This window comes from Caretta caretta, chromosome 7, assembly GCF_965140235.1.
Source record: "Caretta caretta isolate rCarCar2 chromosome 7, rCarCar1.hap1, whole genome shotgun sequence".
Classification (NCBI taxonomy): Eukaryota; Metazoa; Chordata; order Testudines; family Cheloniidae; genus Caretta; species Caretta caretta.
Window position 1 is genome coordinate 24428398 of NC_134212.1, and position 24221 is coordinate 24452618.

At 45.2% G+C, this 24221-nt stretch overlaps 1 protein-coding gene and 1 long non-coding RNA gene across 4 annotated transcripts in view; one reads left to right on the top strand and one right to left on the bottom strand.

Annotated features, from left to right (window-relative positions):
- The window catches only part of LOC142072685 (uncharacterized), a 32545-nt gene extending 25402 nt beyond the window's left edge, over positions 1-7143 (top strand). Inside the window, exon 5 of one of the 2 annotated variants that reach the window (XR_012669207.1) lies at positions 6958-7143. This is a non-coding gene — a long non-coding RNA (uncharacterized LOC142072685). Of the gene's footprint in view, positions 1-3839; positions 4030-6957 lie in introns of those variants that run through there. The other variant, XR_012669206.1, reaches the window with a different exon arrangement.
- The window catches only part of NCKIPSD (NCK interacting protein with SH3 domain), a 100214-nt gene that overhangs the window by 5861 nt on the left and 70132 nt on the right, over positions 1-24221 (bottom strand). For both annotated transcript variants that reach the window (XM_048857826.2, XM_048857825.2), the window contains exons 6-10: positions 19982-20152; positions 18132-18218; positions 15732-15870; positions 2712-2792; positions 1621-1749 (exon numbers count right to left, since the gene is read on the bottom strand). In XM_048857826.2, coding sequence (XP_048713783.2) covers positions 1621-1749; positions 2712-2792; positions 15732-15870; positions 18132-18218; positions 19982-20152 — 607 coding nt within the window. The remainder of the gene's footprint in view (positions 1-1620; positions 1750-2711; positions 2793-15731; positions 15871-18131; positions 18219-19981; positions 20153-24221) is intronic.

Below are 24221 nucleotides of genomic sequence, written 5' to 3' on the forward strand. Positions count from 1 at the left end.
TAGAGGAAGATCTAAATTTTTGCAAGAATAGATGGGTTAATCCTAGCATCCTAGCCAAATTCTTACCTGAGTTATATTGCCTCCCTAAGGTTTTGTTCGAATACAGATTTATTCATCTCTTCCTGCTCTGAACTGTTGGGTGGAACATTGCCAAAGCGTTTCTGTGGTGGGGATAGGAATCCCGGTCTATACTGTTTAGTTTGTAAAGTACTTCAGGATCCTTCAGGTTGAAAGGAGTTAATCTATTAAGAGATCCTAAGAAAGCTTTAACTACCTCTGCACTAGTGAAGTGCTAATATTCTGACAGACTCTGAAGGCTTGGGAATAAAAATTCAACCTACTAATAAGAAGCCTGAACATCATTTAGCAAGTTCTCAGAATACGAGAACACGTCGCTCTGCTCTCAGCTTCTCGCTGCACTCCGGGTGGGGAATAATCCCCCAGAAATGCACTGCCCATCAAGTGTTATTGCCTAATTACAGAAGCCAGCAAATGCACCGGGTAACAGTAAGAAAGGATAATGAATGAAAGCAACTGAGACAGCATACTTAATCCCTGTGCGATAAACTCCTATGAAATTAGAAACAAAATCACTACTACCTGAATGTTAACGAAACGGAACACGAAACGACGGGTAAGCTATTGGACATGTCCTTGCTGCTTTAGCCTTCCCTCTCCATGAAGCCAAGGATAAAGGCATTGAACAGAACAGCAGCAAGGAAACAAGACGACAATTACAACATAGCAACAGGAGATCTTGCATATTCAAGATTAACAAGCAGAATCCAAGACTAGGCCCTAATATTACACTTCCATCTTCTAATGCTTACGGACTCCAAACTCTTGCGAACAGCAGCAGCTGGGAGAGGTTAAGCTTCTTTCCACAAGACTAGATCTTTTGCCTATTAGTAAGGAGCTCACCATGGTAGGCATGATGAGGGATCAAGAAATCCAGGAGAAAGTGATGCCTAGCAGAATATGTTTATGAGACTGACCCTAATGTATCTACGTTTAATGGGATTCAGGAGGCACAGCCAGGGATAAGTAGCAGCTCTGCCAATCACCTGAAGAAGAGAGAAGATTAGTAGTTGTGCAATTATACTGATACGTGCCCATTATAGTAGTTAGATGTTCCTGTGAAGTTAACCCACACAAGTGCACAGCACCATATAAAACCCCACCAAAATAACTAACTGAAAGAGTGGAGGGAATCATGTGGGCCCAGATGGCTTGGCCTGCCCCAAGGGGTTAATTGGTTTTGACAAGCTTTCACTCACTTAAAATGGTATTTTCACTTGGAATCCCAGGTGGGGTTGTATTCGCCAACTCAGTCCTGGCCAGAGAATGGAGGATTCAGGGACTGTGTTCACTCACTCACTCTCACACACACACCTGGAGACATTTTCCTTAGTGGGCAATTAAAATCACCCCCTGCCCCCAAAGGCATTCTCTCTCTACGTCCTTGCTCAGTGCCTACAATGGAAGGCTTGGAGAATTAGAAGAGGGAATAAATAAGAGAAGGGAGCTTGGCAAGTTAGCACAGTGCAGCCTGGAAGTCAAGAAACCCCTCCCGTAGACCACCAGAATCCTTTGAAAGTGAGGAAAAGTAGTGTCACTGACCTGGAATGTGGAGATTAAAGGCCAGAAGGACATTAACAAACAGGTCAGGCAGTTGCTCTGTGGTATCTGAGGGCAGCCCATCTTCAATCACATCCAACAGGAACTGGACAAACTGTGAGTTGAGGTGCTCTGTACATGAGGAGAAAAGGGCTTTCAGTATCCGGTGCTGATCAAACACACTACCCTCCCTGATGCAAGACATTGCCTGCTTCTTTTACACTTACGAGCATAAATCAGCTGCAATTTCAGCCACCCAGGAGGTAATGCTCTGGTCACTGGATGGCCAGCTGTGGGGTCTTTGTGGTAGGAGATGTGAATGGCTCCAAAAAAGAACTCTACACATTTCACAGCAGTGCTGGGAACAGGGCACCCGATGAGCAGTTTTGCCGAGTAAATGCATTCCCAAATTTCTACTCTAGCTACTGTCACAGCAGCAAACCAACCAAGGAACATAAGCATTATGGGCAAGAAGAGATTTATATTCTTGCCCAGTAGTTTAGTCTATTTAACATTAATGCAAATCATTAGTAGTAACTCATTTTAACCTAGCTATTAGGAAAGTGCTGCAGCCCAATCAAACAAGGCCACCTGCAGAAATTACCACCGGGTTATACTAGGAGAGGAATACATCTTTCTGAAAGCTTGGAGAGATTCATTCTGTGCTCCCCATTTCACTGGCTTCAGAGATTGTGCATCTTTATCATGGAGTCTAGTGAACTGGCTAAGGAGACTCCTACACAAACCTCTCCAACAGCAGCTATGTCTCTCAGGGATGTGGAGAATCCCTCCCTTTACTATAGCGTATGTCCACACTGAAGCGCTGCCGCAGCTGTACCACTGTAGTGTTTCAAGGGCAGACAAGCCCTTAGGCTTCTTGGCAATGTTGGGCCAATGACTCTCCTATGTTGTGCTGGTGCAAAATTGGGAAAGGGAATAGAGGTGGCGTAGGAGGCTTCTTTCCCTCTCCTCCCATGCATGCGGCAGGGAGAATCCCCCTCTAGCACTCTGGAGCGGTCTTGGCCACCAGGAACCGCCCCCCGCAAGATGTCTAGGTAGACGCTTTCCCTCTCTGCAATGCATTCAGTTCTTACCATAGTGGTGATATGGCAGCGGCTCTCCCATAGAGAATATCATAGCCAGAACCAGTGCAGAGTAGCACATCTTTTGATGGTCTGCAAGATAAAACCATAGATCCAGCCATTAATACTCTCAAGTGTCTGCTCCCTGGTTTGAGGTGATAAGGGATTTAATACATATAGGAAGGTAGGCGACTAAGCTCTCCCTTTTTAAGGGGATTCTCAGCTGTGATGCCTAGAAAAGACATCCAGCCAATTAATGATGGCAAAGCAGAGGAGCATTTCAGGACAGCTGGCGTGCTGCAATACAAAAACACACATATCTAACTTTATATGTATTTGACTGTATCCCTCTCTACACTGTTCACATCATTTGTAATATTCCAGTGTACACTCTTTGGGACCAGGACCATGTTTTCCTATGTGTTTGAGAGCACCCAGCACAACAAGCCTTGATCCTCACGGGGGCCTGTGAGCACTATAATGATAAAGACATTAACAGAACAGTGAGGTAGCACAGGATAGACTCAGGAAATCTAGATTTAGTTCCCAGTTCAGTTGCCATATTTAATTTCCCAACATGCATTCTTAAAAAAATAAATAAATAAAATAAAAGCAAGCAGCATTTGAGAGGATTTTTGGTTCCCTGCAGCTCTGCCAATGCACCTCAAACCTGATTTACACCACCTCCTATTAGTCTAATCCTGTACTTTTACTCACAAGCACATGCCTAGCTCTGCCAAGGCACCTCTCTTCTGACATATACTGTGCCTGCTAGTCTAATCTTGGACTTCTTGTGAATGTGAGGTTCAGTACCAATCACGTGTTAACCACTAACACAGATGGCATCTCGACATCTGAACCTGCAAGAAAGAGCAGTTACAGACAAAAAGTTCATGAAAGGTGGTAAGAGTTAAAAAGAGGAAACCCATTTTCATCTATGACCCAAGGCAGGGTTTGAATTCACATCTGTAGAGAAGACAGGCCACTACCATAACTCATGTCAGACTCTAGTCCCTCTCATGTATTTTACACAGAATTTGGAAAATACAGTGTGAGAGATATAGGGGGGAGCAGGGGGGGGAGACGCGGCAGGGGAGTCTGATGGGCTGAAGTTTCCTTTGATACATATTATTTCTATAGAAACTGCATAATTTATCCAGCTTTGGAGGCTACACTCCTGAACTACACCAACACATCAGCTAAGTGCTCCAGTGGAAAGGGAAGAGGCAAAAGAAGTACGGTGGGAATGAACATGGCAGACATGTTTTCAATCAATTTGGGGATCATAATGAATGTTCTTGGTTTTTCCGTCTTTCTTAAGAGGCTCCTAATAAACATGACAGGTGAATAATTAAAATCTCCCTGTGCCGTCCCTGGACACCTCCAACAATTTATATAATAACTGGAACCAGAAAAGCACCCATCCTTCTAGTCATCTTTAAATACTTCAATTGTTAATATGTCATAGCTAGGTTTCTTTGCTACTGTGTCTGCATTCTTCCATTTTCAATGGATCAGCTCTGGCTAAGTTGTTTAACGTCACCTGAGACTCCGGCACACAATGCTCAAGACTCCAGGTGTGCATTCTGCTGGCTCTCCAGGATACACTTGTCTCATGCATCAATCTGTCCCACAACCTGCTAGTCTAGCACAATTTGCACTGGCAGTAGCTATACATGAATGCTCCACAGAATCACAACCACGGTCTTTCCTGAATCTTAATTAGCTGGTGTGTTTCAGTAGGGGTTTATAGTAGAACCACACAACAGTGCATATGTCACAATGCAATACAGTATATAGCCCCTCAATTCCATCTGGAAGATTTCAGGAAGTGGAGCATTAATGTTTGTGCAGTGCTTTGGAAGTGCAGAGTGCTAGATAAAGGCTAAATATTATGTTCAGTTACAGCTATCTGATAGGATTGGGCCACTTATTCAACTGATATAAATAAAACCTGTCATATTTTGTTTTGTTTTTTTAAGTTGAACAGAAAGGTACTTTTACACCTTGAAAATGTAGATTTGATAAAAGTTTTTCCATCCAACATATATTTCCATAATGATGCCATTTACCACAAGAGGCACTCTGTCCCTAATTAATTTCCAAAGCACCTCACCTGATTCCCCCATCCTGCCAGATCTAAACATACCATCTGCGAAGGGTCTTGTGCCATACAGAGTTTGTTCTTGCATGTACAGACTATAATGCTATCACTGGGGTATCTTACTGCCACTGGAATTGACTGAAACCTGGTGATCATTATTGAGTGCAGTAGCTGTATCAGAGAAGAAGGTGCCAAAGAACCTTATACAGTCTAATGCTCCTGAAAAGCAATCTATACTCATGGTCTTTTACACACAGACTAAGGGAATCCAGTTGAAGCGTGGGGTCAAAAAAAACCAAACACCATCACACACAAGCTGCTTGTCCAGAACTTTTCAGATTGTAAACTCCTTGGGCAGAGAGACTGTGTCTAGGTCAATGATGCTTAACCAAAAATATTACAGCATTATTAAGTTTAAGAGATTACCTGATAGAGGTCAACAGATTGAATGGCTGAGAAGGTAAACTGGGCATTCCTAGTTCGACTCATAATACAAAAATGAGGGACACTCAATGACATTTTGAAAAACACAATTCAGAATGAATCTGTGAAACTGTCTGCTACAAGGTATAACTGAGGCCACAGCTTAGCTTAATTTTAAAAAAAGGACTGGACATTTGTATGGATAATGGGAACGTGCAATTAGAGGCGATGCATAGGGAGAATATGGGGTCGTGGGGGGTCAAGTGACTCCCCAGACTGACCAGCGGGGAGTGGAGAGGGAGAAGTTCTCTGTCCTCTCCCCGTGCCTCTCCCCCTGCACGTTCGGCTGCTCTCCCTGTCCCTAGCAGCTGGGTGTGGAGTAGGACAGAGCTGCTTCTGCCTGAAAGAGCCTGGCTGGGAGGTTCGCTCGCTCGCGCGCACACACACCCACACACCTCCCAGCCAGGCTCTTTCAGGCAGAAGCAGCTCCATCCCACTCCCCGCCCACCTGCCAGGGACAGCAGCTGAACGTGGGGGGGGGGGGAGGGGGGAGAAAAGGGAAGGGAAGGGGAGATACAGGGAGAGAAGGATAGAGATTCCCCCCCCCAGGGGAACGTAGGACAGGGAGAGCGCTGCGGCCCTGGGCTGGGCACAGGGCAGGAGGGATCACTGTGCAGGGGAGACGTGGGGTGGTCACGTGTCCTTCCCTTTAGCTGGTACCCACCCAGTATGGGAAGGCACCAGTCGCCTATCTTCACTACCTGGAGTTGGGAAGAAATTTCCTGTCATAACTGTCCAGGTGTAATGGTCTTACATCCGCCTCTGCAGTATTTGGTGGGGCCCGCTGTCAGAGGCAGTATGCTGGACTCTTCCTATGTTCCTACTAAGGCTCTGGTTTGTGCTTGAGCTTTAAAGGCAATGCTAGAACATGAATAAACACTGACTTGAGAGCAGTGTAATCACTCAATACGGATACAAGTACATGGTTTATCATCAGTATGTTGAACGACAGGCTGATGTTTTGGGGCATTCCAACCCTGCCTAGTCCCCTTCAAGATACTGGACACTCACTGTACCCTCTACAATGCCAGCCATGTGTCGAAGAACTGAGGCAATAATCAATCATGACTATTTTTTTAGGATTGTACCAATGGCCAGATGGGAAAAAAATAGCATTAATACAAATTCTTTTGAAAGAATACAAGGCTGTAATTCAGCTGAGGGGCTCTATTGACATCAGACAGCACACACACAGCTCAAGTGGTTACAAGGGGCAGTAAGGCATGCTAGTGAATTCCTGCCACAGATTTCTCAAACTCGCTGTGGGATTTTGAAAGAGTCCTTTGCTGAAACATTTTGAAGCTTGAAGGTCTTCATAAACCCTACTCTACCCCACCTCAAAATGCAGCAATGGAAAAGTTGGGCAGGGTAGGTGAGGATCAGTGCTTACTTCATAATGAAAGAGGTGCCACGGCTCAAGCAATTTTTTTAAACTTTCATAACTGATACAGAAGTGCCAGGGCTCAGCCCTGGCACAAATTAAGCAGTGGTGAGGAGTGTCTCCAACGCTCAAGTGAAAAGATTTGACAGTAGAGTTGTATGTATATTGAACTGCAACAAGGGATGGTCATGATTACAGAGGAGATTATCCATCTGTTTTCCTTAGAATTGTTCTGGTTAATTCTGCCTCAATGTGTCTTATTATAAGCCCTTCTAACAACATGTTGATAGATCTGCAAGCCAGCGGCATCACAGGAAAATGACTGTCCGGGAGCAATAAAACCAAAGCATCTGTCAGAAGACCTGGACAGCAGCCAACGTGCTTGCATCAACCCCAAGGTAAAGTGCTTCCTCATCAAAGGCATCCTGGATCCATGCAGAGGGCTTGAGCCTCAAGTGTTCCTCTGTAACTAGTCATACAGGATCCTGTGGAACTCCTGCAGCCGGCGTTACAGTCCCCAGTTGCTTGAGGGTTGGCATGGATTGCTCTGGCCCCTATCATCCACAAAAGGGATTAGATACTCTGCAATATATCAGACAATGGAGGAGCTGCTATTCTCAAATTCCTAGAGCCAAAATAAGCTTAAGTCACTTCACGATTCAAGGTCATTTCATTCAAGGTACTGTTTGCAGTTAGTTCTCTGTGACAGGAACTTTAGTGTTTAGCTCCAAAATGGTATGTGGATATTTGTAAAGCCCTCCAAATCTATCTTTGGAGGACAGGGAACAAAACACCCTGCAGGTCTGCTGGGGCAAGAATACAGGCCCATATTATCACTTCTCACCACTCACTTTCTCTGTGGCTGGAGTCCTCCTGCTTTACGATGAGCTGCTGTTTAACTGAACTTCCCATTGAAGTGAATGCATCATCAGCACACGCAGGGGTTTCTGGCAGCACAGGCAACAGACACGTGATGAGGTACACCTGGCATGCATAACACACAGCAACAAAGGATCCAGACAACTCTGTACAGCTGCCCCAGCTAAAAGCAGCCTCTGCTTCCTGCCATGTAAGCCAGGGCGGGTGCAGCAAGAAAATCTCCTTTAGGCAGAATGGGAGCTTTTCCAGATGTGTTTCTCTGATGCCTACATACTACAGTGCTGCATGGATCAAAAGACTTATACTGGTAGAATGCAGCTGCAGTTTAAAGACATCAGGTGAAGGTTAGGGAGGGAGGGGATACAGAGAATGAGTCTCAGAGTCCAGGTCTACTGACTCAGGCTTGCAGAGCTCACACTATGCCACTAAAAATAGCAGTGTAGGCATTGGGGTTTGAGTTGCAGCTCTGAAGCCCACCCCTGCTCCCTGGACTTCAGAGCATGAGCTCCAGCTTGAGCCACAACATCTACACTGTACTGATGTTTTTAGCACGAGCCCGAGTCTGCAGACCCCGACTCTGAGACTCAGTGATACAGGGTTTTAAAACACAGCGTAGCCATATCCTGGGAAGCTGCAGAGCAGAAGTCCAACAGGAGAAAATGAAAATGTTTCAGTCCCTGCTCCACCTGTCTCCACCACTGTGTTGCTTTGTAGTTGCCCAACAGTGAAGACAGATTATGCTGTAGGGAAGCCAGATTCCACCAGAAGAGCTATAGGACGACCCCATTCTACAAAGAAAGCTGAATACTTGTCAAACAGGATTATGATGCTCCACTCACATGGAGCTCAGCAAGGATATGCACAAGTCAGCTGCTGTCGGAGCTGGACACTTCCATTCTAAGTGAACCAGATTGAATTTCTAGGTTAGCAGCACTGGGAGCCACAAAGCCCCTGGGAACAGTGACCCCTCTGGCCAGTTAATGAGCAACGCCAAGGGGCTCCAAAGGAAGGGATGGCCAGTCTACCTTAACTGCACAGATGGAGGGCGGGGAGAGGCTGAATGCTGCAGCCTGTTTGAGCATGCTGCAGCACTGCCCTAGTCCTGAATATAGCACAAAAACATCCGCCTGGAGACAAACTTTATGAATTAGTGATGGATGCAAGAGAAAGTTTAGTTTTAGATGGCAGCAAACCAGGAGTAACCTTGAACTGGAGGCGAGCATCCTGCTATAGCAAACAATCAGAGCTCCAGCTCCAAGCATTTCCAGTTCAGGCAGAAAGAAATGCAATGTGTCATACTCATTGTTAAGGCTATGTTTTAGTCACGGGTATTTTTAGTAAAAGTCACGGACAGTAAACAAAAATTCACAGGCCTGTGACCTGTCCGTGACTTTTACTAAAAATACATACCGTGACTAAAACTTGGGTGAGGGGGGAGCGCTTGGAGGGGGGGCAATCTGGCAGCAGTCCGGGTACTGGGGGAGCGGGATCAAGGTGACCCAGGACCCCTTCTGGTGCTGGAGGAGAGGGGGGCTATGCCATGGTGCGCGGCCTGGGACCCCTGCTGATATAGGGGCCAGGCTGTGGCACGGACCCCCGCTGGTACTAAGGGAGGGCCAGCCCAGGACCCCCGCTGGTACTGGGGACGGAGTTGGCATGGCTCCCTACCCGGCTCCATGTCCCTGCAGCTCCTGAGCCAGCACCAGCTGCTGCAGAAGTCACGGAAAGTCAAGGATGGAATCTGTGATTTCCGTGAGAGACTCTCAGCCTTACTCATTGTGTATGACTGATAAGCCAATGTAATTTAAAGAGAAAGTTTATATTGTTTAAGCATAATGAACTGAGTCCTTGCTGTATTAATCCAATATGTATTGTGCTGCTCCAAGCTTAAAGCATTTTTCAATACTCCCCTTTTGAAATGCATAACATCAGAGTCTAAGCATAGAGGAGGGCAGAGGGCACCGCATTAGGCTCAACCCTCATTCCCCAAGGCCAGAAGGAAACATTGTGATTATCTTAGTCTGACCTCCGCTATAACACAGGCCAGAGAACTTCGCCAAAATAATTCCTAGACCAGATCTTTTAGAAAAACACCCAGTCTGAATTTGTCTAGCTTCAACTTCCTGCCACTGGACCATTTGGCCACCAAATTCGCGACATCTGTTCTTTCCATTACACAGACTGCTTGGCTGGTATGGGCAGCCTGTGAGTTAGAGACACAGTAAATTCCATGACCCCATCTCTCAGAGGCAGCTTGTGTGGAATTTACTTAGCTGCAGGGAAATGGATGTGATGGTCTTTGTTCCAAACTGAAGGATAACAGCCCTATTAGTCCCTTTGGAAATCTTGGTCCTAACTCAGAACATAACAGGTGATGCTTCTGCAGGTTTCATAATCAGCCGGAACTTGTCCAAGAATTTAAATTTTGCCCAAACATCTCCTTGAAAGATAGACTCCAAACCAGGGTACCTGTGTAACAAGGGGAGACTGACTCCTCATTCACTGAGTAGAAAACTACCAGGTTATCACTACATATTAACACCACAGGAGCCTGGATGGGGCACAGGTTGGGCTCAAGGTATTAATAATGAGAGAGACTTTCACTTAAATTACTGATTCTAATCTAGCCCAAGTGGTCAATGACTAAAAGCTACCACCGCATGATGGACTGTTCAGTGGGCCCCCATTTAAAGTGAGGCAATGGGTTCTCAATCCAGTTTCTAACAGGCAAAGTATCAACGTTAAAAAACAAAAACACACCACTGCAATTGACAGCTGGCCATCTGACTGTTTCAGTAGAGAGACTAGGAATGAACTGACAACAGAGACTGCCTTCCCTTCTTATGCCAGAGGTGGTTCCTCCAGGGCAAGATTTAGGCATATTAGCAGTGAAGTGTGGAAGAAGCCTACACTGCTGTTGCTTGCATCGTACCTGTAAGCATAGGGCATCAGTCTCCGAGTTTGAGAGTCAAACACTTTTTACAAGCAGTAGTTCCACTAAAACCCACTCTCCAATGCCTGCTACCAGTCTTTGTGATGAGGGACTGTATAGTGTGTTTGACAGAAAACGGAATGACGAAGAGCAGCAGGAATATGCAAATTAACCCGCAACATCAGCTCTGTTATGATGAAGAGACCACAAGAAAATGTCAAGAGGACCTACTTTGGAATAGATGGGGGAGCAGGAAAGGCTCCAGGACTCTGAATCAACAGCTTTGGAGTGCTAGGAAATGGTTAATTTTAGATCATTTGGATTTGGCAGCAGCAGCAAGAACAAGCATTTTATAAACAGCTTCCAAATAAAAAAAGCATTTTAGGTATGAGAAGAGAGGGGTGGAAAGGGATATGTTTAATGCACTCCAGTCACATGGTTTTACATCTCAAGCTGCTCTAAAGGCACAGGCCTCCAATCTTCCACACAAACATCCCAGCTACTAAACTAATTTTACATTTTAAATGTCAGGCCCTTAATTTCCTGAATGGGAGCAGCTCAAACCCAGCAGAACAAGCTAGTTGTAAATACACAGTCGCCATCTCAGAGAAAGCCCCAAATTTAAGGGGATGAACTGAACAAGTTTTGATAACAAGCAGCCCCCTGCCAAGGATCCATAGGGCACGCTATGTCTCTGACCATTCCACAGTCTCTCATCAGTGCACTCCTCTTAGGCTTAGTCTACTCTTAAGAATTAGACTCACCAAGCTATGTTGCACAGGGCTGTGTAAAATGTCCTGTCCTGTGTAATGTATCTAGATTGACATCACTCATGGTGTAGATGTAGCTAGGCTGATGGAAGAAACTAACACCTCTTTGAGAGGTGCATTATATACACTGATGCAAACACTCTGTGTCAATGTAGGAAGCCTCTACACTTGAGTGGCACAGACGCAGAGACTGCAGTGTATTAGCATCTACACTTGAGTGGCACAGATGCCGAGACTGCAGTGTAAACATACTCCAAGATAGGCTCTGGGCCTCCATTTCGCTCAAGGGGAGCCCTGTGGCCCTTCTACTCTGAAACTGGATCCCCGGCTTCAGGATGCTTTTCTCTCAATGACTCCTTAGCTCGGTGCTCAGAGAAATGGATTAAAATAAGAGTCCATACACAGGAATCTTACCTGTCTCGCTTTCCCTTGCTTAGGTAGGTAGGCCTCACTTAATATTGGATTGGGAGACTGCCTGCATGCTGGCAGCTTTGCTTCTGTCAGACAGCATCTTCCTTACTGCCTGCCCCACAGTGGAGCTCAGGAGACCCAGATTAGAGAAGGCTCCCGCACTGTGAAGGGCACATTACTAACAGAAGCCCCTTAACAACTGTGTCTTTGCCTCAAGTCCCAGTCACCTGGCCTGTTTTCTTGGGTACTGCTCCTTCTCCAAGCTTAGGCAGGGGAGGGACTATGGTCAGATAAGTCATCTCCCATCCACATCCCAAAAAGTCAGTGGTTTGGTTGAGACAAGGTGAGCGAGGACCAACTCCTATGGTCTGGTTGTCAGGCTCCACTGTATCTTCACGGCAGCTCCATTCACTTGCTGACAGTTCCTGGTAGCCCAATTACCAATCCCAAACATGGCTACATGACACACACACTAACCCTCTGACTGCCTATTCCCTGCTTCCAGAGAATCTCTCTAGACAGACTTTAACCCTTTGAGACCAGGTAACAAGCAGCACAAGATTAAACTGAGTCACAAAAAATAACATTTCCTAAGAATAATGCATAAGCCTTCCATGTTCTCCACACCCTTCACTGAAGACAGGCTGATCTAATAGTGGTCTCAGAAAAGAAAAGGAAGATCAGAGATAGCTTTCTGGCTTGCTAAGGTGAAGTATAGTGGAATAGCAACCTGAGACCTGAGTGCTGGAAAGCATAAAAGGCTGTTTACAATTAAGGTACTGACCGGCATTGCTACTGCTTCTCATTACAAAATGTCACAGCTTTTCAGAGTTAATTGCTCTTCCTCCTTAGTCCCAGAGAATCCGGAGATAGCAGAATTACCAAAGTCTACAGTAAGAAAATTAACCACTTCACTGATATGCCAGGTGCTGGTAACTGGCTCTCTGGTCTCCTACTCCTGTCATTAGTGTTGAAGCTCTGTGGTTGGCCTCAGGCAACTACCCTTTACATCTCAACTACCCTTTACATTCCCCCTCATTTGTGTGCACCCTAGCCTACGCTGAAATTCCATAAGGTCTGGCAAGAGTGGCCTTACATCCAAGGGATGGGAAGAAGTAGTATGGCTGAGATCTTAACCTGGGTGTACTACCATTTCTATAGTGTCCATCAGCAGAGTATCCAGCTGCTGATCAGGTCAATTAGATCTGCTTAAACGGGCAGTTGCTTGACGAGTCTGGGAACCACATAGATGGAACTTTTAAAAACATTTTAAAGTAAACCAATCATCAAGCCCCCACTGCCCTCAGAACCCCGGTTAAACGAGAAGAGAAAAAAGTGAAGGAAAAATGGCGTAACAGTAAAGGCCACACAACCTATTACAGATAGGACCTGTTCAGTACAGACTATTCTGTTTAAGCAGTATTAGCAGCTGGTTAAGTGCTGAGTTGCCCTTAATTCATTATTTAAATCCTATGGAGGGAGAGGTTTGAAAATCTGTCATTTGGGTCAGACCAGAGTCTATTTTTGACCTGTATTTATTACAACCTCTTAACGCTCCCTCTTGCATTATAGAAACCTAGCTAAATGGAGCTTTTCCACCGAAACCAACAGGAAGAGACAGGGCAGGTTTCTGAGGAGAATATGTACATCGAATAGAAAGGAGTCAGGAGAGAATCAGCCTGACAGCTGGAAAGGCAGAATCCTTGGCAGCGGCGTAGTCCTAGTGCATGTAGAGTGAGACTATGTTGTGTAGCGCCTTCAGGAGTGAGGGTGAGAAATAAGTCACCCTTCTGTCCTTGGTTTTAACTGCACACCATGCCCTAGTTCAGCTGTCCGCCCACCGCTCCACACCACAGAGCTACAGACAGACTTTGGAAGCTGCCTGATCCTCTTCCTTTCAGGGCTCCTTTTCATTTCCATAAGGATAAGGACTGACATTCCCGTTATTCCCTCCCAGCTCAGTAGGGTTTTTAGAGTTACATCTGATACAAAGGAGGACACAGTCCATTGCTCCATTTCCACACAGCTTTAAGTAATGCTTTCCTTCTCTGGGTTGCATCTGACAGTTCACACAGGGGAGAGGCAGGCAGACTGTGACAGTGTCCTCACGTCCTGCACTGAGGGTTGCACTGAGCACGGGCATCGTGTAACACGAGGCAAAAGAGAACCACGCTCAGCTTGGGAAAGTGAACAAGCTCTCAGGGGAGTTTCCAGCTGTAAGGTTTATTCTTTGGTTTTTCCAAGAGGCAGCAGCAGCAGCCTAGAGGGGCTTGTTAAACAGTTTTATTTGTGTTTCACATAGAAGCACCACCCATTCCCTTAATTAAGCTGTACATATTGACACATTAGCTTCACCTCTCCCACCCCCTCTCGCCCTGCCAGCCCCTGGTAAGGAGGGGTTGTTTTCAGCTGTCTAGTTTCAGGTAGTAGATGAGAAAGTCAGCAGAATAAACCAGCTTTAATAGATTAGGAGCGCACCTCGAAGAATATTGAATCCAGTGCATTTGAAACAACCTATAGTGAGAGCCCTACACACCAGAGCCAGCCCATTCCTGTCATTGCAGGATGCTTTCATTTGCAACCAGTTCTCAGCTATGCTCAGGCTATACAAGGAATCCGAATCCAGCTGACTTCAGAGGGAGGGAGAGTATGTGTGTTCCCAGGGCAATGGTACTGATGACCCCAGTGAAGCAGGTTTTCCGTTAATCTTAATGAAGCGTCAGCTTCTATATCGGTCCTTTACCCGGGAGCCAGGCACACAGCATGCATCCAGAATGTGCTCTGTATGGCACTCACTCATACACCACCTCCTGCACACATTCCTCTGAGGGACAGGTTCAAGGTTTCCACATCCTCATTCCTATTTTCACCAGTGCATCTGAAAGGGGGAGACCACCACCTTCAATTCCAGATTGGCAGGTAAGAGCGTTGCTATTATCCCCTTAGCAGCAGGCCCAGACCACTCACTGGGGAGGGAAATCTCATCTTAAAAGGCCAAGGAAGTTGAAGAAATCCTCACAGTTGCAGGCCTACAAAAAAAGAGGGCATCTGCACTGCACAGCTATCAGGCACTTTTCTCTTAAGAATGCAAAAGAGAGCAACTGCAGAAGAATGGTTTACAATAGTGCACGCGCTTACACACACACAGTGATGGGATAAACTAAAGAAAGGAAGAGTTACACTTAGTAAAGTGAACTGTCACACTGATGAGATGTGTCGGAAAGGGTAGACGCTCCACTGCTTGCTCTGAAAACTTGACTGGACAAGTGGCCAGGAGGTATAGTGTCAGGAACAATCCTGCCTTGACACCTGGCGTTGGTGGAATGGTTGATGGGATTTATCCCATCTTTAGCTTCTTGGAATCTCACGTGTTTAAACCCCTGGCAGAGTAACTCCTGACCCTAATAAAGGACTAACAGAAGGAGAGAAGACCAGTGAAAGGAGCTACGTCTACACATTCTGCACTAACCGGAAGCCTCAATATCACCATCCATTAGTCATTGGTGACACTAATGAGCAACAAGACTAATCGCAGGGAGGGTTATCCCATTTTAACCAGTAACATCTCTCCAGTCATCAGCAACGGATGTACACTTAGCAATGGGGTGAAAAGGGTGGAAAAGCCTGCATGAAAGAGGCCAGATTTCTTCCTCAAGGATCTGTATGCATCCTCCATTAACAGCACGAAACAAACAAAGCTGAAAGACTCTTAAAGCAACACTTGACAGAAATAAATAATAAGCTGAAATGGTATTAATTTATGCCACTTCCTGCGTAACTGTATATTCAACAGCAAGAATGTGGGGTGCTATAATATAGAAGGTATTTATTATTTATTTAGCCCTAAATCAAAGGATTAAAACCAAAGCTAGTTTTTATAAGGTTTCATCAATTTGATACTTATTTTAAAATGTGTATGTCTCCCTTAGAATGCTTAGGGCACATTGAACTAGAAGCTCAGGATGGGCTAGAACTCCAAAATTTAAAATTCCCCAACAGCATGTAACCTTTCTAATGGAAACCCATGCCCCTAGGGAGTCACATCTAGGAGCAGTCCATAACCACGGCTCACCTTGTGTATGAGTCTGCATGTCACGAGCCAGCTCCATTGGAAGGACAGAGTTAACGAGAGTGGAGATAATAGCAGCGTCCAAGTTGCACATTGCTCCAAAGCACTTCAGCAACAGCAGCCGCAATGGCACTCGGTGTTCCTAGAAAGACAGGAATCCTTCCAATAAGGCAAAACCACAATTGAGTACTCAGTTCAAGACTGAAGCCAAGCAGGAAGCTTGCAAGTCCACACGTGCTGTGACCAATGCAGGTGAGTGAGCAGAAGCGCTAGGCAGCCCAAAGTTTCAACCCAGTATCAGATATGGTACAGATCTTTCCAGTGTACAAGTTGATCTAGCCCCAATACCAGCTTTTAAAAACTGTACAGATTTTTTTAAAAACTCATCTTTGTGATGGGATCAGCTTCTAATTACTGTACTAGTGATGCTAACAAAGGGTACAGGGCAGCAATAGCTCACATCTGAAATACTGTGCATCTCATCCGCAGTTTGACTGTTGTGACAAGACAAATGGAGAGCCTAGGGTGTAAGATCCTATTTTGGCCCCACCAAAACCAGGCCTGATTCACTCTGAATGCCTGTGCTTCTTACAGGGATGCAGAGCTTTCATGACCCCGGGGGCAGATACAGTGCTCCTAGGAGACCTATAGCTTGCAACACCCCTGTTTACTTAGGGAGTAATCATAGTGAAGTGCCTAGTGCAGAACTGAAAAGGAGTTTCAGCTCCTCAAGATCTATCAGGACCTATTAAAATCTAAACCAATTTTTCAGCATCTCTGATAATTAATGAAAAGGATCTTGAAGGGCTGCTATAAATTGTCAGGTTTCACGCCGAGAGAATGGATTTTTAATCAGAAGGCTTTGAGTGCACAAAGCAGAAATTGCACCGTCAAGACTCTTTTCTTCAAGGCAGTGGTTCTGCTTGATCCTGAAGCCCACCCTCAACCTGAGAGGAGCCCTGAGGCTAAGCGTCACCTGATATCACTCCAAATACCAGCCAACAAACTGGTCAGAGAGATCAAAAGAAACCTAAAAGAACGGAGAGAGGAATCCTGGCAGCAAGTGTCATAGGTACTAAAGTCCAATGAGTAACTGTTCCGCTCTCCATATAGTCATTCATCCTGTGAAATCACATTCACAGAACATACCATGGAGAGCAACAATGCACTGGGAAAACCAGCAGACTCCTGTACTCCTGATTGGGCTTCCCAGTTCTCTCAAATATCATAGAATCATAGAATATAAGGGTTGGAAGGGACCCCTGAAGGTCATCTAGTCCAACCCCCTGCTCGAAGCAGGACCAATTCCCAGTTAAATCATCCCAGCCAGGGCTTTGTCAAGCCTGACCTTAAAAACCTCTAAGGAAGGAGATTCTACCACCTCCCTAGGTAACGCATTCCAGTGTTTCACCACCCTCTTAGTGAAAAAGTTTTTCCTAATATCCAATCTAAACCTCCCCCACTGCAGCTTGAGACCATTACTGCTCGTTCTGTCATCTGCTACCATTGAGAACAGTCTAGAGCCATCCTCTTTGGAACCCCCTTTCAGGTAGTTGAAAGCAGCTATCAAATCCCCCCTCATTCTTCTCTTCTGCAGGCTAAACAATCCCAGCTCCCTCAGCCTCTCCTCATAACTCATGTGTTCCAGACCCCTAATCATTTTTGTTGCCCTTCGCTGGACTCTCTCCAATTTATCCACATAACATATGTTGTGGCCTCTTCCATAGCCAAGCTCTGGGTTTATACAGAGCAATGTTTTATTAAAAGCTGATTGCACGGTTTGCTGTGCTGTGGCTGGGGACTAAGGAAGAATCTCCTATCCATGCCTAAGTGCTACCGCAGTGAGCCTTAGAAAGGGAATGGGGTAGAGAAATATTTCTATAGGCACAGAAGGCAAACTCCACACTTCTTCCTCTGAACATCAATTTCCTTCCTCAGTCCCAGGGCTCTTCCTCACAACCCACTTTCCTAATCAGAGCTGTTTACTAATGTAGAGCCATGCATCAATTAAGAGAGGAGAAGCCACAGACTGTCAGCTTTCCCAAGGCATTCTCGGAAATCCTTCCTCTAGACTATAGTAGGGCTGCTGCTTCTGTGGAGCTAAAAAGAAAGCTGCAATCTTTACCGTTCCGACTGCTTACAGGTACAGTACTAAATACTGCTCCTGAAACTAGACCCAAGTCCTACCTCCTCATTGTCCAAGTAAGCTCTGCACAACCCACAAGTATAATGCACAGTTACCTAAGTGTGCAAGAAGGATTGTCTGAAACTCAGTCTAATTCAGACAGTAAAAACTGTCCAAACAGGGAAAAGTTTTACATACATTCATGCTTGTTAACCCTTCTCCTTTGGGTTTACAGGGAAACCTTCAATAGAAGATAGGAAGAATCCAACACCTCTTACCATCTGATAATATGCCACAAGGGACAGGACTGATTCAAACTCATTCTTTTTGCACATTTTCTTGCAAACATCAGGATCTGCATCTGTCTGGAAACACAATCGAACAAGTGAGATTGTTGGCATATTGGAGAAGCCAAAGGGTCTCTATCAGGAACACAGAGGCCCCAAGTCAGGCTGGCCTTTCAGCAGGATAAAGAACTGTTCCCATCTCACCAGTTCCTCCAACCCCAGGACTTCAGTCCCCACAGCCCAACCACCCTACAAAGAAATTAGGAGGGAAGCACTAAGACAGTGCAAGGGGAAACAGCTACCCTAGAGATTCCATATCAAAGTGAACTCCTGGAACTGCCTCAGTGCCAAGCAGAGTCTCTCCCTCCGTGACTTACATGCTGAAAGCATCTGAAAAAGGTGATCCATGAAGGGTTTTGAAAATACTGTTTGTGCTGCAGTTGCACCCAGAAGCCCCAGTCAGGGCTGGGCTTGTCATGTTGAGTGCTGTACATGTACACATGCACACGATGCCTGCTATAATCTATAACCATTTTGGTTATGCCTGTATTGTCTGCCTCAAACTTGGCAGATCTCACCCTGCAGAATTAGTGGGGGGAGGGACGAAACATGGAGGAAGCTGGATTAAACCCATCTGATGAGCTGTATGTTTTAGGGCTGGTCTTCACTTAAAAATTAGATCAACCTAGCTACGTCACTCAGGGCTGTGAAAATCTTCATGTCTTAAGTGCTGACGTAGCCCCTATTGTGGATGCAGCTAGGTGGACAGAAAAATTATTCTGTCAACCTAGCTACTGTCTCTTGGAGAGATGGATTGAGGACATCAACAGAAAACCCGCTCCTGTTGACACGGCAAGCATCTACACTAAAGCACAGCTGTAGCTCCACAGATGTGCTGCTTTATCGTCCGCAGTATAGACGTGTCCGTGGAGAAGCAGGTGAAACTCATGCGCTTCAGAATGAATTAAGAGTTAGGACCTTCTACGCTGGCCTTCACACAGTGCTTGCTGGAAGCCATGTTTTCAAACAGCCCCAAGAACACTTTTCATGCAGTTTAAAGGCCAGCATGGGCAGGGCAAGGCAGTGTTAGCACGTTGGTAGGGCTTAGGATAGAACACTGATATTGTTTGGCCTGTGCATGCTGGCCAGCCAAATCATGAAACAAGTTTCCAATGGAACAGTGTTCAACTGAGCTTGCAGTGCATCTGGAGAGGAGGTTTTTGGTGGCTATTTATTTATTTACTTTTTAAAGATGGGTGAATAAAGAACTTAGCACTGTAAAACATGGGTGGATGATAATTCTGCAAGGTGGATTTAAACATGGTTCCTAAGCACGACAGACCCCAGGCAGACAAAGCCTTATTCAGAATCTTGCAACTTAAGTCCCAGGCTGCATTACAGTAGATATACATACATATGGTAGGGCTTGTTTAACACACGTTATTAATAAATGGAAACATAATCCCTTGAACATCTGTCCGAAGATTTCACTAAGGGCTTGTCTACAGGGTGAGTTAGAGCGGCACAACCCAGGGTATGACTCTACAATGCCCCAGCTTGCTCCACTGTAACTCACTGTGTGGACACTGCTATAGAGCAGCAAAAGTCCCACAGTGTGCCTTAGCGTACTGTGCTTTTAAGTCATACTCCAGGACCCTTATTGCACTGTAGCAGTGACCAAACAGCGACTTACTTTGTGGCAAGCTGGTGCACTGTTGAATCGCGCCTGGCTTGCCAAACACTAACGCTCCACACGGACAAGCCCTAAGGAAAGAATATTGAGAGAGGAAATCTACAAGGGGATCTCAGCTTCACTAAACCTACTTAAGAAAGCAACCCACCAGAATACGGAGAAGCTCTTCCAAATAGCAGCAGATGACATTTTCATCCTCATAGAGTGCCCAGCTGCGCTGCTGGGCATCTTCTTTGTGCCTGGCCAGATCTGCAAAGATCACCTCAAGCCGCTGCTCATCATGGCAGATCTGCCCCGAAGGCAGCCCAGAAATCAGATTCTGCAAGAAGACAAAAGAAATACCAGTAATAGGGTTCCTGATACACAGCAGTTTTTTGGAGAGTAACTGTTTCCACAGGTATCCTTTGCCTCAGTCCTGACAGGTTACTTCATTCAAACAACAACTGGCAGCAGGTGGACAGCGAGTTTAACACCCCCACGCCCACCCGCTGCTTCAGTTTCCAAACACTGTTTTCTGGTTCTCTCCCCCTTCCATTCTTGCAAAGATAATGCAATTACTGAATCAGTGAAAGCAGGCTCCAGGAATGGTGCAGAGTCAGAACTCATCTTTACATCTCCAAAACCTTGACCACAATGCTGGGGAGGCAGTATTGCTTTCAGAGGGTATGAAAATCATGCTTAGTTCTCCTTAGAGGCTCCATTGCAGAAATGTAAGGCTGGACACCAGAGCAGCTGGTTGTCTCAGTTGGATCAATGAGAAGCCTAACATCTGATCAGCTCCAGAAAACATTCTTACAGCCATGGAAATTTATACCTGGGGGTTGCATAGATCAGATAATTATAGCTTAGAACATAAAAATCCTTCCCTCTCTGTTAACAGGAAATGGGAATGCCACGTGTCTGCAAAAGAGCACCTTTTGTCAGTGCTTTGGAAAGACACTGCTGAGTGGAGAGGTTTATGCATTTTCCATCAGAGGAAAAATAATCTACAAACTAGCTTCTACTTGTTTTGACCACCACAATGTCAATTTCAAAATATTTAAGGGGAAAAACCCAACAAGCCACCACACTGGTGGCACCACCTAAAGTGTCAGCTTACTTTCCATTTTCACTTTCCTAACATACAGCAGAGTAAGAATACTACTTTCCTTCCCATCTGAGCAGCTCAACACATTTTACAAATATTAGTTTAACTTCACACCACCCACTTGGTTGTATTATTCTCAGTGTACAAATCCAATGCCATAAGAATAAGATCACCTTCCTCCTAGATGCAGGTACTAAGCACATGAGATGTCTAAGCACATGGGTGGGCACCCTCTGAACTGAACAGGATAAATGCAGACTGCCAGGCCAAGAGCAGTAAGAGAAACTGCTCTGGTACTGGACGCATACCATACGACAACCTGGATTACTGGAGCCAGGTCAATCAGCAGCGTGCATAGTTCTACAAGTCACAGTTTTGTCCCACAAAATTGAAAGTTCAACCAGCAGTTTTTTGGATGTGATCCCATCAAAACAGTCGTCATTTTTCCTGGACTCTGAACTGGCAGATTTTAATTTCACCTGCCAGTTTTGTCAATCATTAACAACAGATGAGTTCATATGAGTACAGCACTTTGAAGATGCTAAAGCTCAGTAAGTGTTAAGTATTAGGATTGCTGCCTTCTGGATTAACCTGTGCAGGAATCAATTCCTCTCAATTTGCTTAGGCTCTGCTTTTCTTTAAATAGCCAAGTGAGATGCACCACAGCTTTATGAGTTTGTATGTAGTCATAAAGATCAGTAAATCTTACTTTCAGAGCAGATCTCTCTCTTAGATTACTACTACTAACGTATCTGTAGCATTTCCCATGTGCAAAATGCTGCACGCACACACAAAACCCACAAGAAGGCTGAAACCTTGCCCTGAAGAGCTTACATGCTTGAGACAAAACAGAGAGATGGAAGGTAGGGGACAGATTAACAACTAAAGAGAAAGGTGGCCAGGTGACAGCCAGCCACATCCTAATAGAATTTTATATACCACTTTTTTTCTGTAAATGAAAGTTTACCCTACATCTTGGCTATAAGCTAACTAGTTTGCTGCGGCTATCATGGTAGAGGAGTGCCGTAGAGAGGGGTCTGAATGAGGAGACGGTATTGTCTTTGACGATTAATTCAGGGAGAAGATTCTACGATAAAGGGGGAGCACTGAAGGTATTGAGATGTCCGAGAAGAAGTGGAGAATGGGTCAGGTTGGAAGGGTACAACACCAGAAGAGGTAAGAATAGACTATCAGAAGGGGAAAAATTATTCAGGGCCTTGAAGGCAAGAACAAGAAGCTTGAACTTGATGAAATGGAGGGAGGAAGCCAGAAGAGGTTCAAAGATGGAAGTGACCTGGTCAGATTGATGGGCCACATTGATGAGAGAAAGGAACAAAAGGGAGTGGTTTACGAGGGAGCAACAAATATTGCCCTTCTCTGTGCAATGAGAAAAGAGATTCTCCCCCCCCCCATGTCGTCACTATTTAAATTTGGGAACAATTTATTTTTCATTACACATATGATACAATGCGCACCGGGCCGCCGACTCAAGAGAGACAGGTGAGGCGAAGAACTGAATCTAGTCATAACTTCGTTTTTGCCACTTATACAGCACCTCAGACAGTAAAACCTTTGAGAAGTAACTCTCATTAGAAACCACAGCAGCACAAATTCATATTAGAGAAGAGCGCAGAAATCTTTTTAAAATAAAGCACAAATGCAGCCCCGTTCATCTCAAAGCATGCACTGGTAGCTGCCATAAACACTTCAAAATGTCAAAGAACAAGCTATTGCCAATGCAGCTGAAACCCAACAACCCTGAACTGAAAACTTAAGTGCAATGTTTAAGCTGTTTTAGAGAGACACTTGTTCATAATTTGCTTAGTGGAATTTGAGGTGTGAACTAATTAGGACCTTTTTTTACTACATAATTGAAGCACTGAATCAACATGTTCTTGTCGCTGTTAATTACACAATCTTTGTCAGGCTGAGATAATGAAGGAGGGAACGTGTTGGTTTAACTTTATCACAATCCACCGAATGCTCTTGAGAAAGACATCTTGGGACACTGTGGAAGGAGGAGTGGCCAGCTAGATTACCAGCAGGCTGGTGTGAGACAGAGGGTGACTGTCAGAAACACAAAGCACAATCTGATTACAGCAACCATGCTAAACAGTGATTTAAATCACAGAATCAGAAGGTAGATGGAAGATACCTACTTGGTCACATCCTTCCCTTTGCAGGTTGGTTTCTTTCAGCACAAGCTCAGATGCTTTGGCTAGCCCATTTTCAAGTGGCCCAAGTGATGGAACTTCATTGGGAGACTACTCTACATCCAAGGGCCAGCCCCTGTGAGGGGGTTAACTGTGGCCAGTATCTTAGTAGGTGTCCAGAAATATGCAGGTCTGCTCTTACTAGAGTTCACAGTCAGGATGCCATTTTAAATCGTCTGCTTGTTTTGATGATTAACTGAGGCTCTTCTTGGGCTCTCAACACTCAAATCTATGCCTTTACAATCCCCCCTCCACAGGCTTTCCAATTCCAGTGAACATAAATTTGCTAATGGACATGAATAAGATCAATCTCCTAACAAAGTGCTCCAATCTGACTAGTAGAACCATACAGCGTGCTGTCTTAATGGAATCTCAGCACCAGTCTCATCTCCCCCAGCCCCAGCAATGAGGTCTGGTCTCTGCTTATTAAGCAGCTTGGCAACTATTACAGCCCTGCGGACACTCCATGAGGTCATTTCCAGGAATCAGACGGTTACTTGGGAAGGCAGCGGACACCTTCAGTGAGTGGATGTAACTGTTTTCATAATGAAATTTACTTTTCATTTGTTTGTTGTTCTTAACAAAACAGCTGGTCCCCTCCAAATAGAAGGAGAACCATACACCACTGCAGGGCTTTCATTTCTGCTAAACAGAACAGGATTATTTTCAGAAACTTGTCTCTTGCCACCTCACTCCCACTGCTAACAAACAGATTGTCGATTCTGGTCTGCAAAGCTGTTCTTCCTGCTTCTTCTTCCTCCTGTTTTTGTTCCTTTTCGACTTCCCCCTTCTCCCCAAGCCACCAGTTCTGGAAAATCACTGGTGCTTTGAGTACAAACATCTTCCCAGAGACTCCCCTCCAGATCAGCATACAGCAGCTCTTCAGGAGACACACAAAAGGGACTCTCCTGTATTTCACTCTTTGCTATTATAACAAAGGCTGCCCTCCAGCCTTCATTTACAAGACAGGGGTAAACCCCCTCAATAAGTAGCAGCTAATGCAGAGAAGAGCTAGTCTCCTCAACAGCTCTCCCCAGGAGACTCTAGTCCAGATTAACAGAGACACTTAATTTAATTTATTGAGCCAA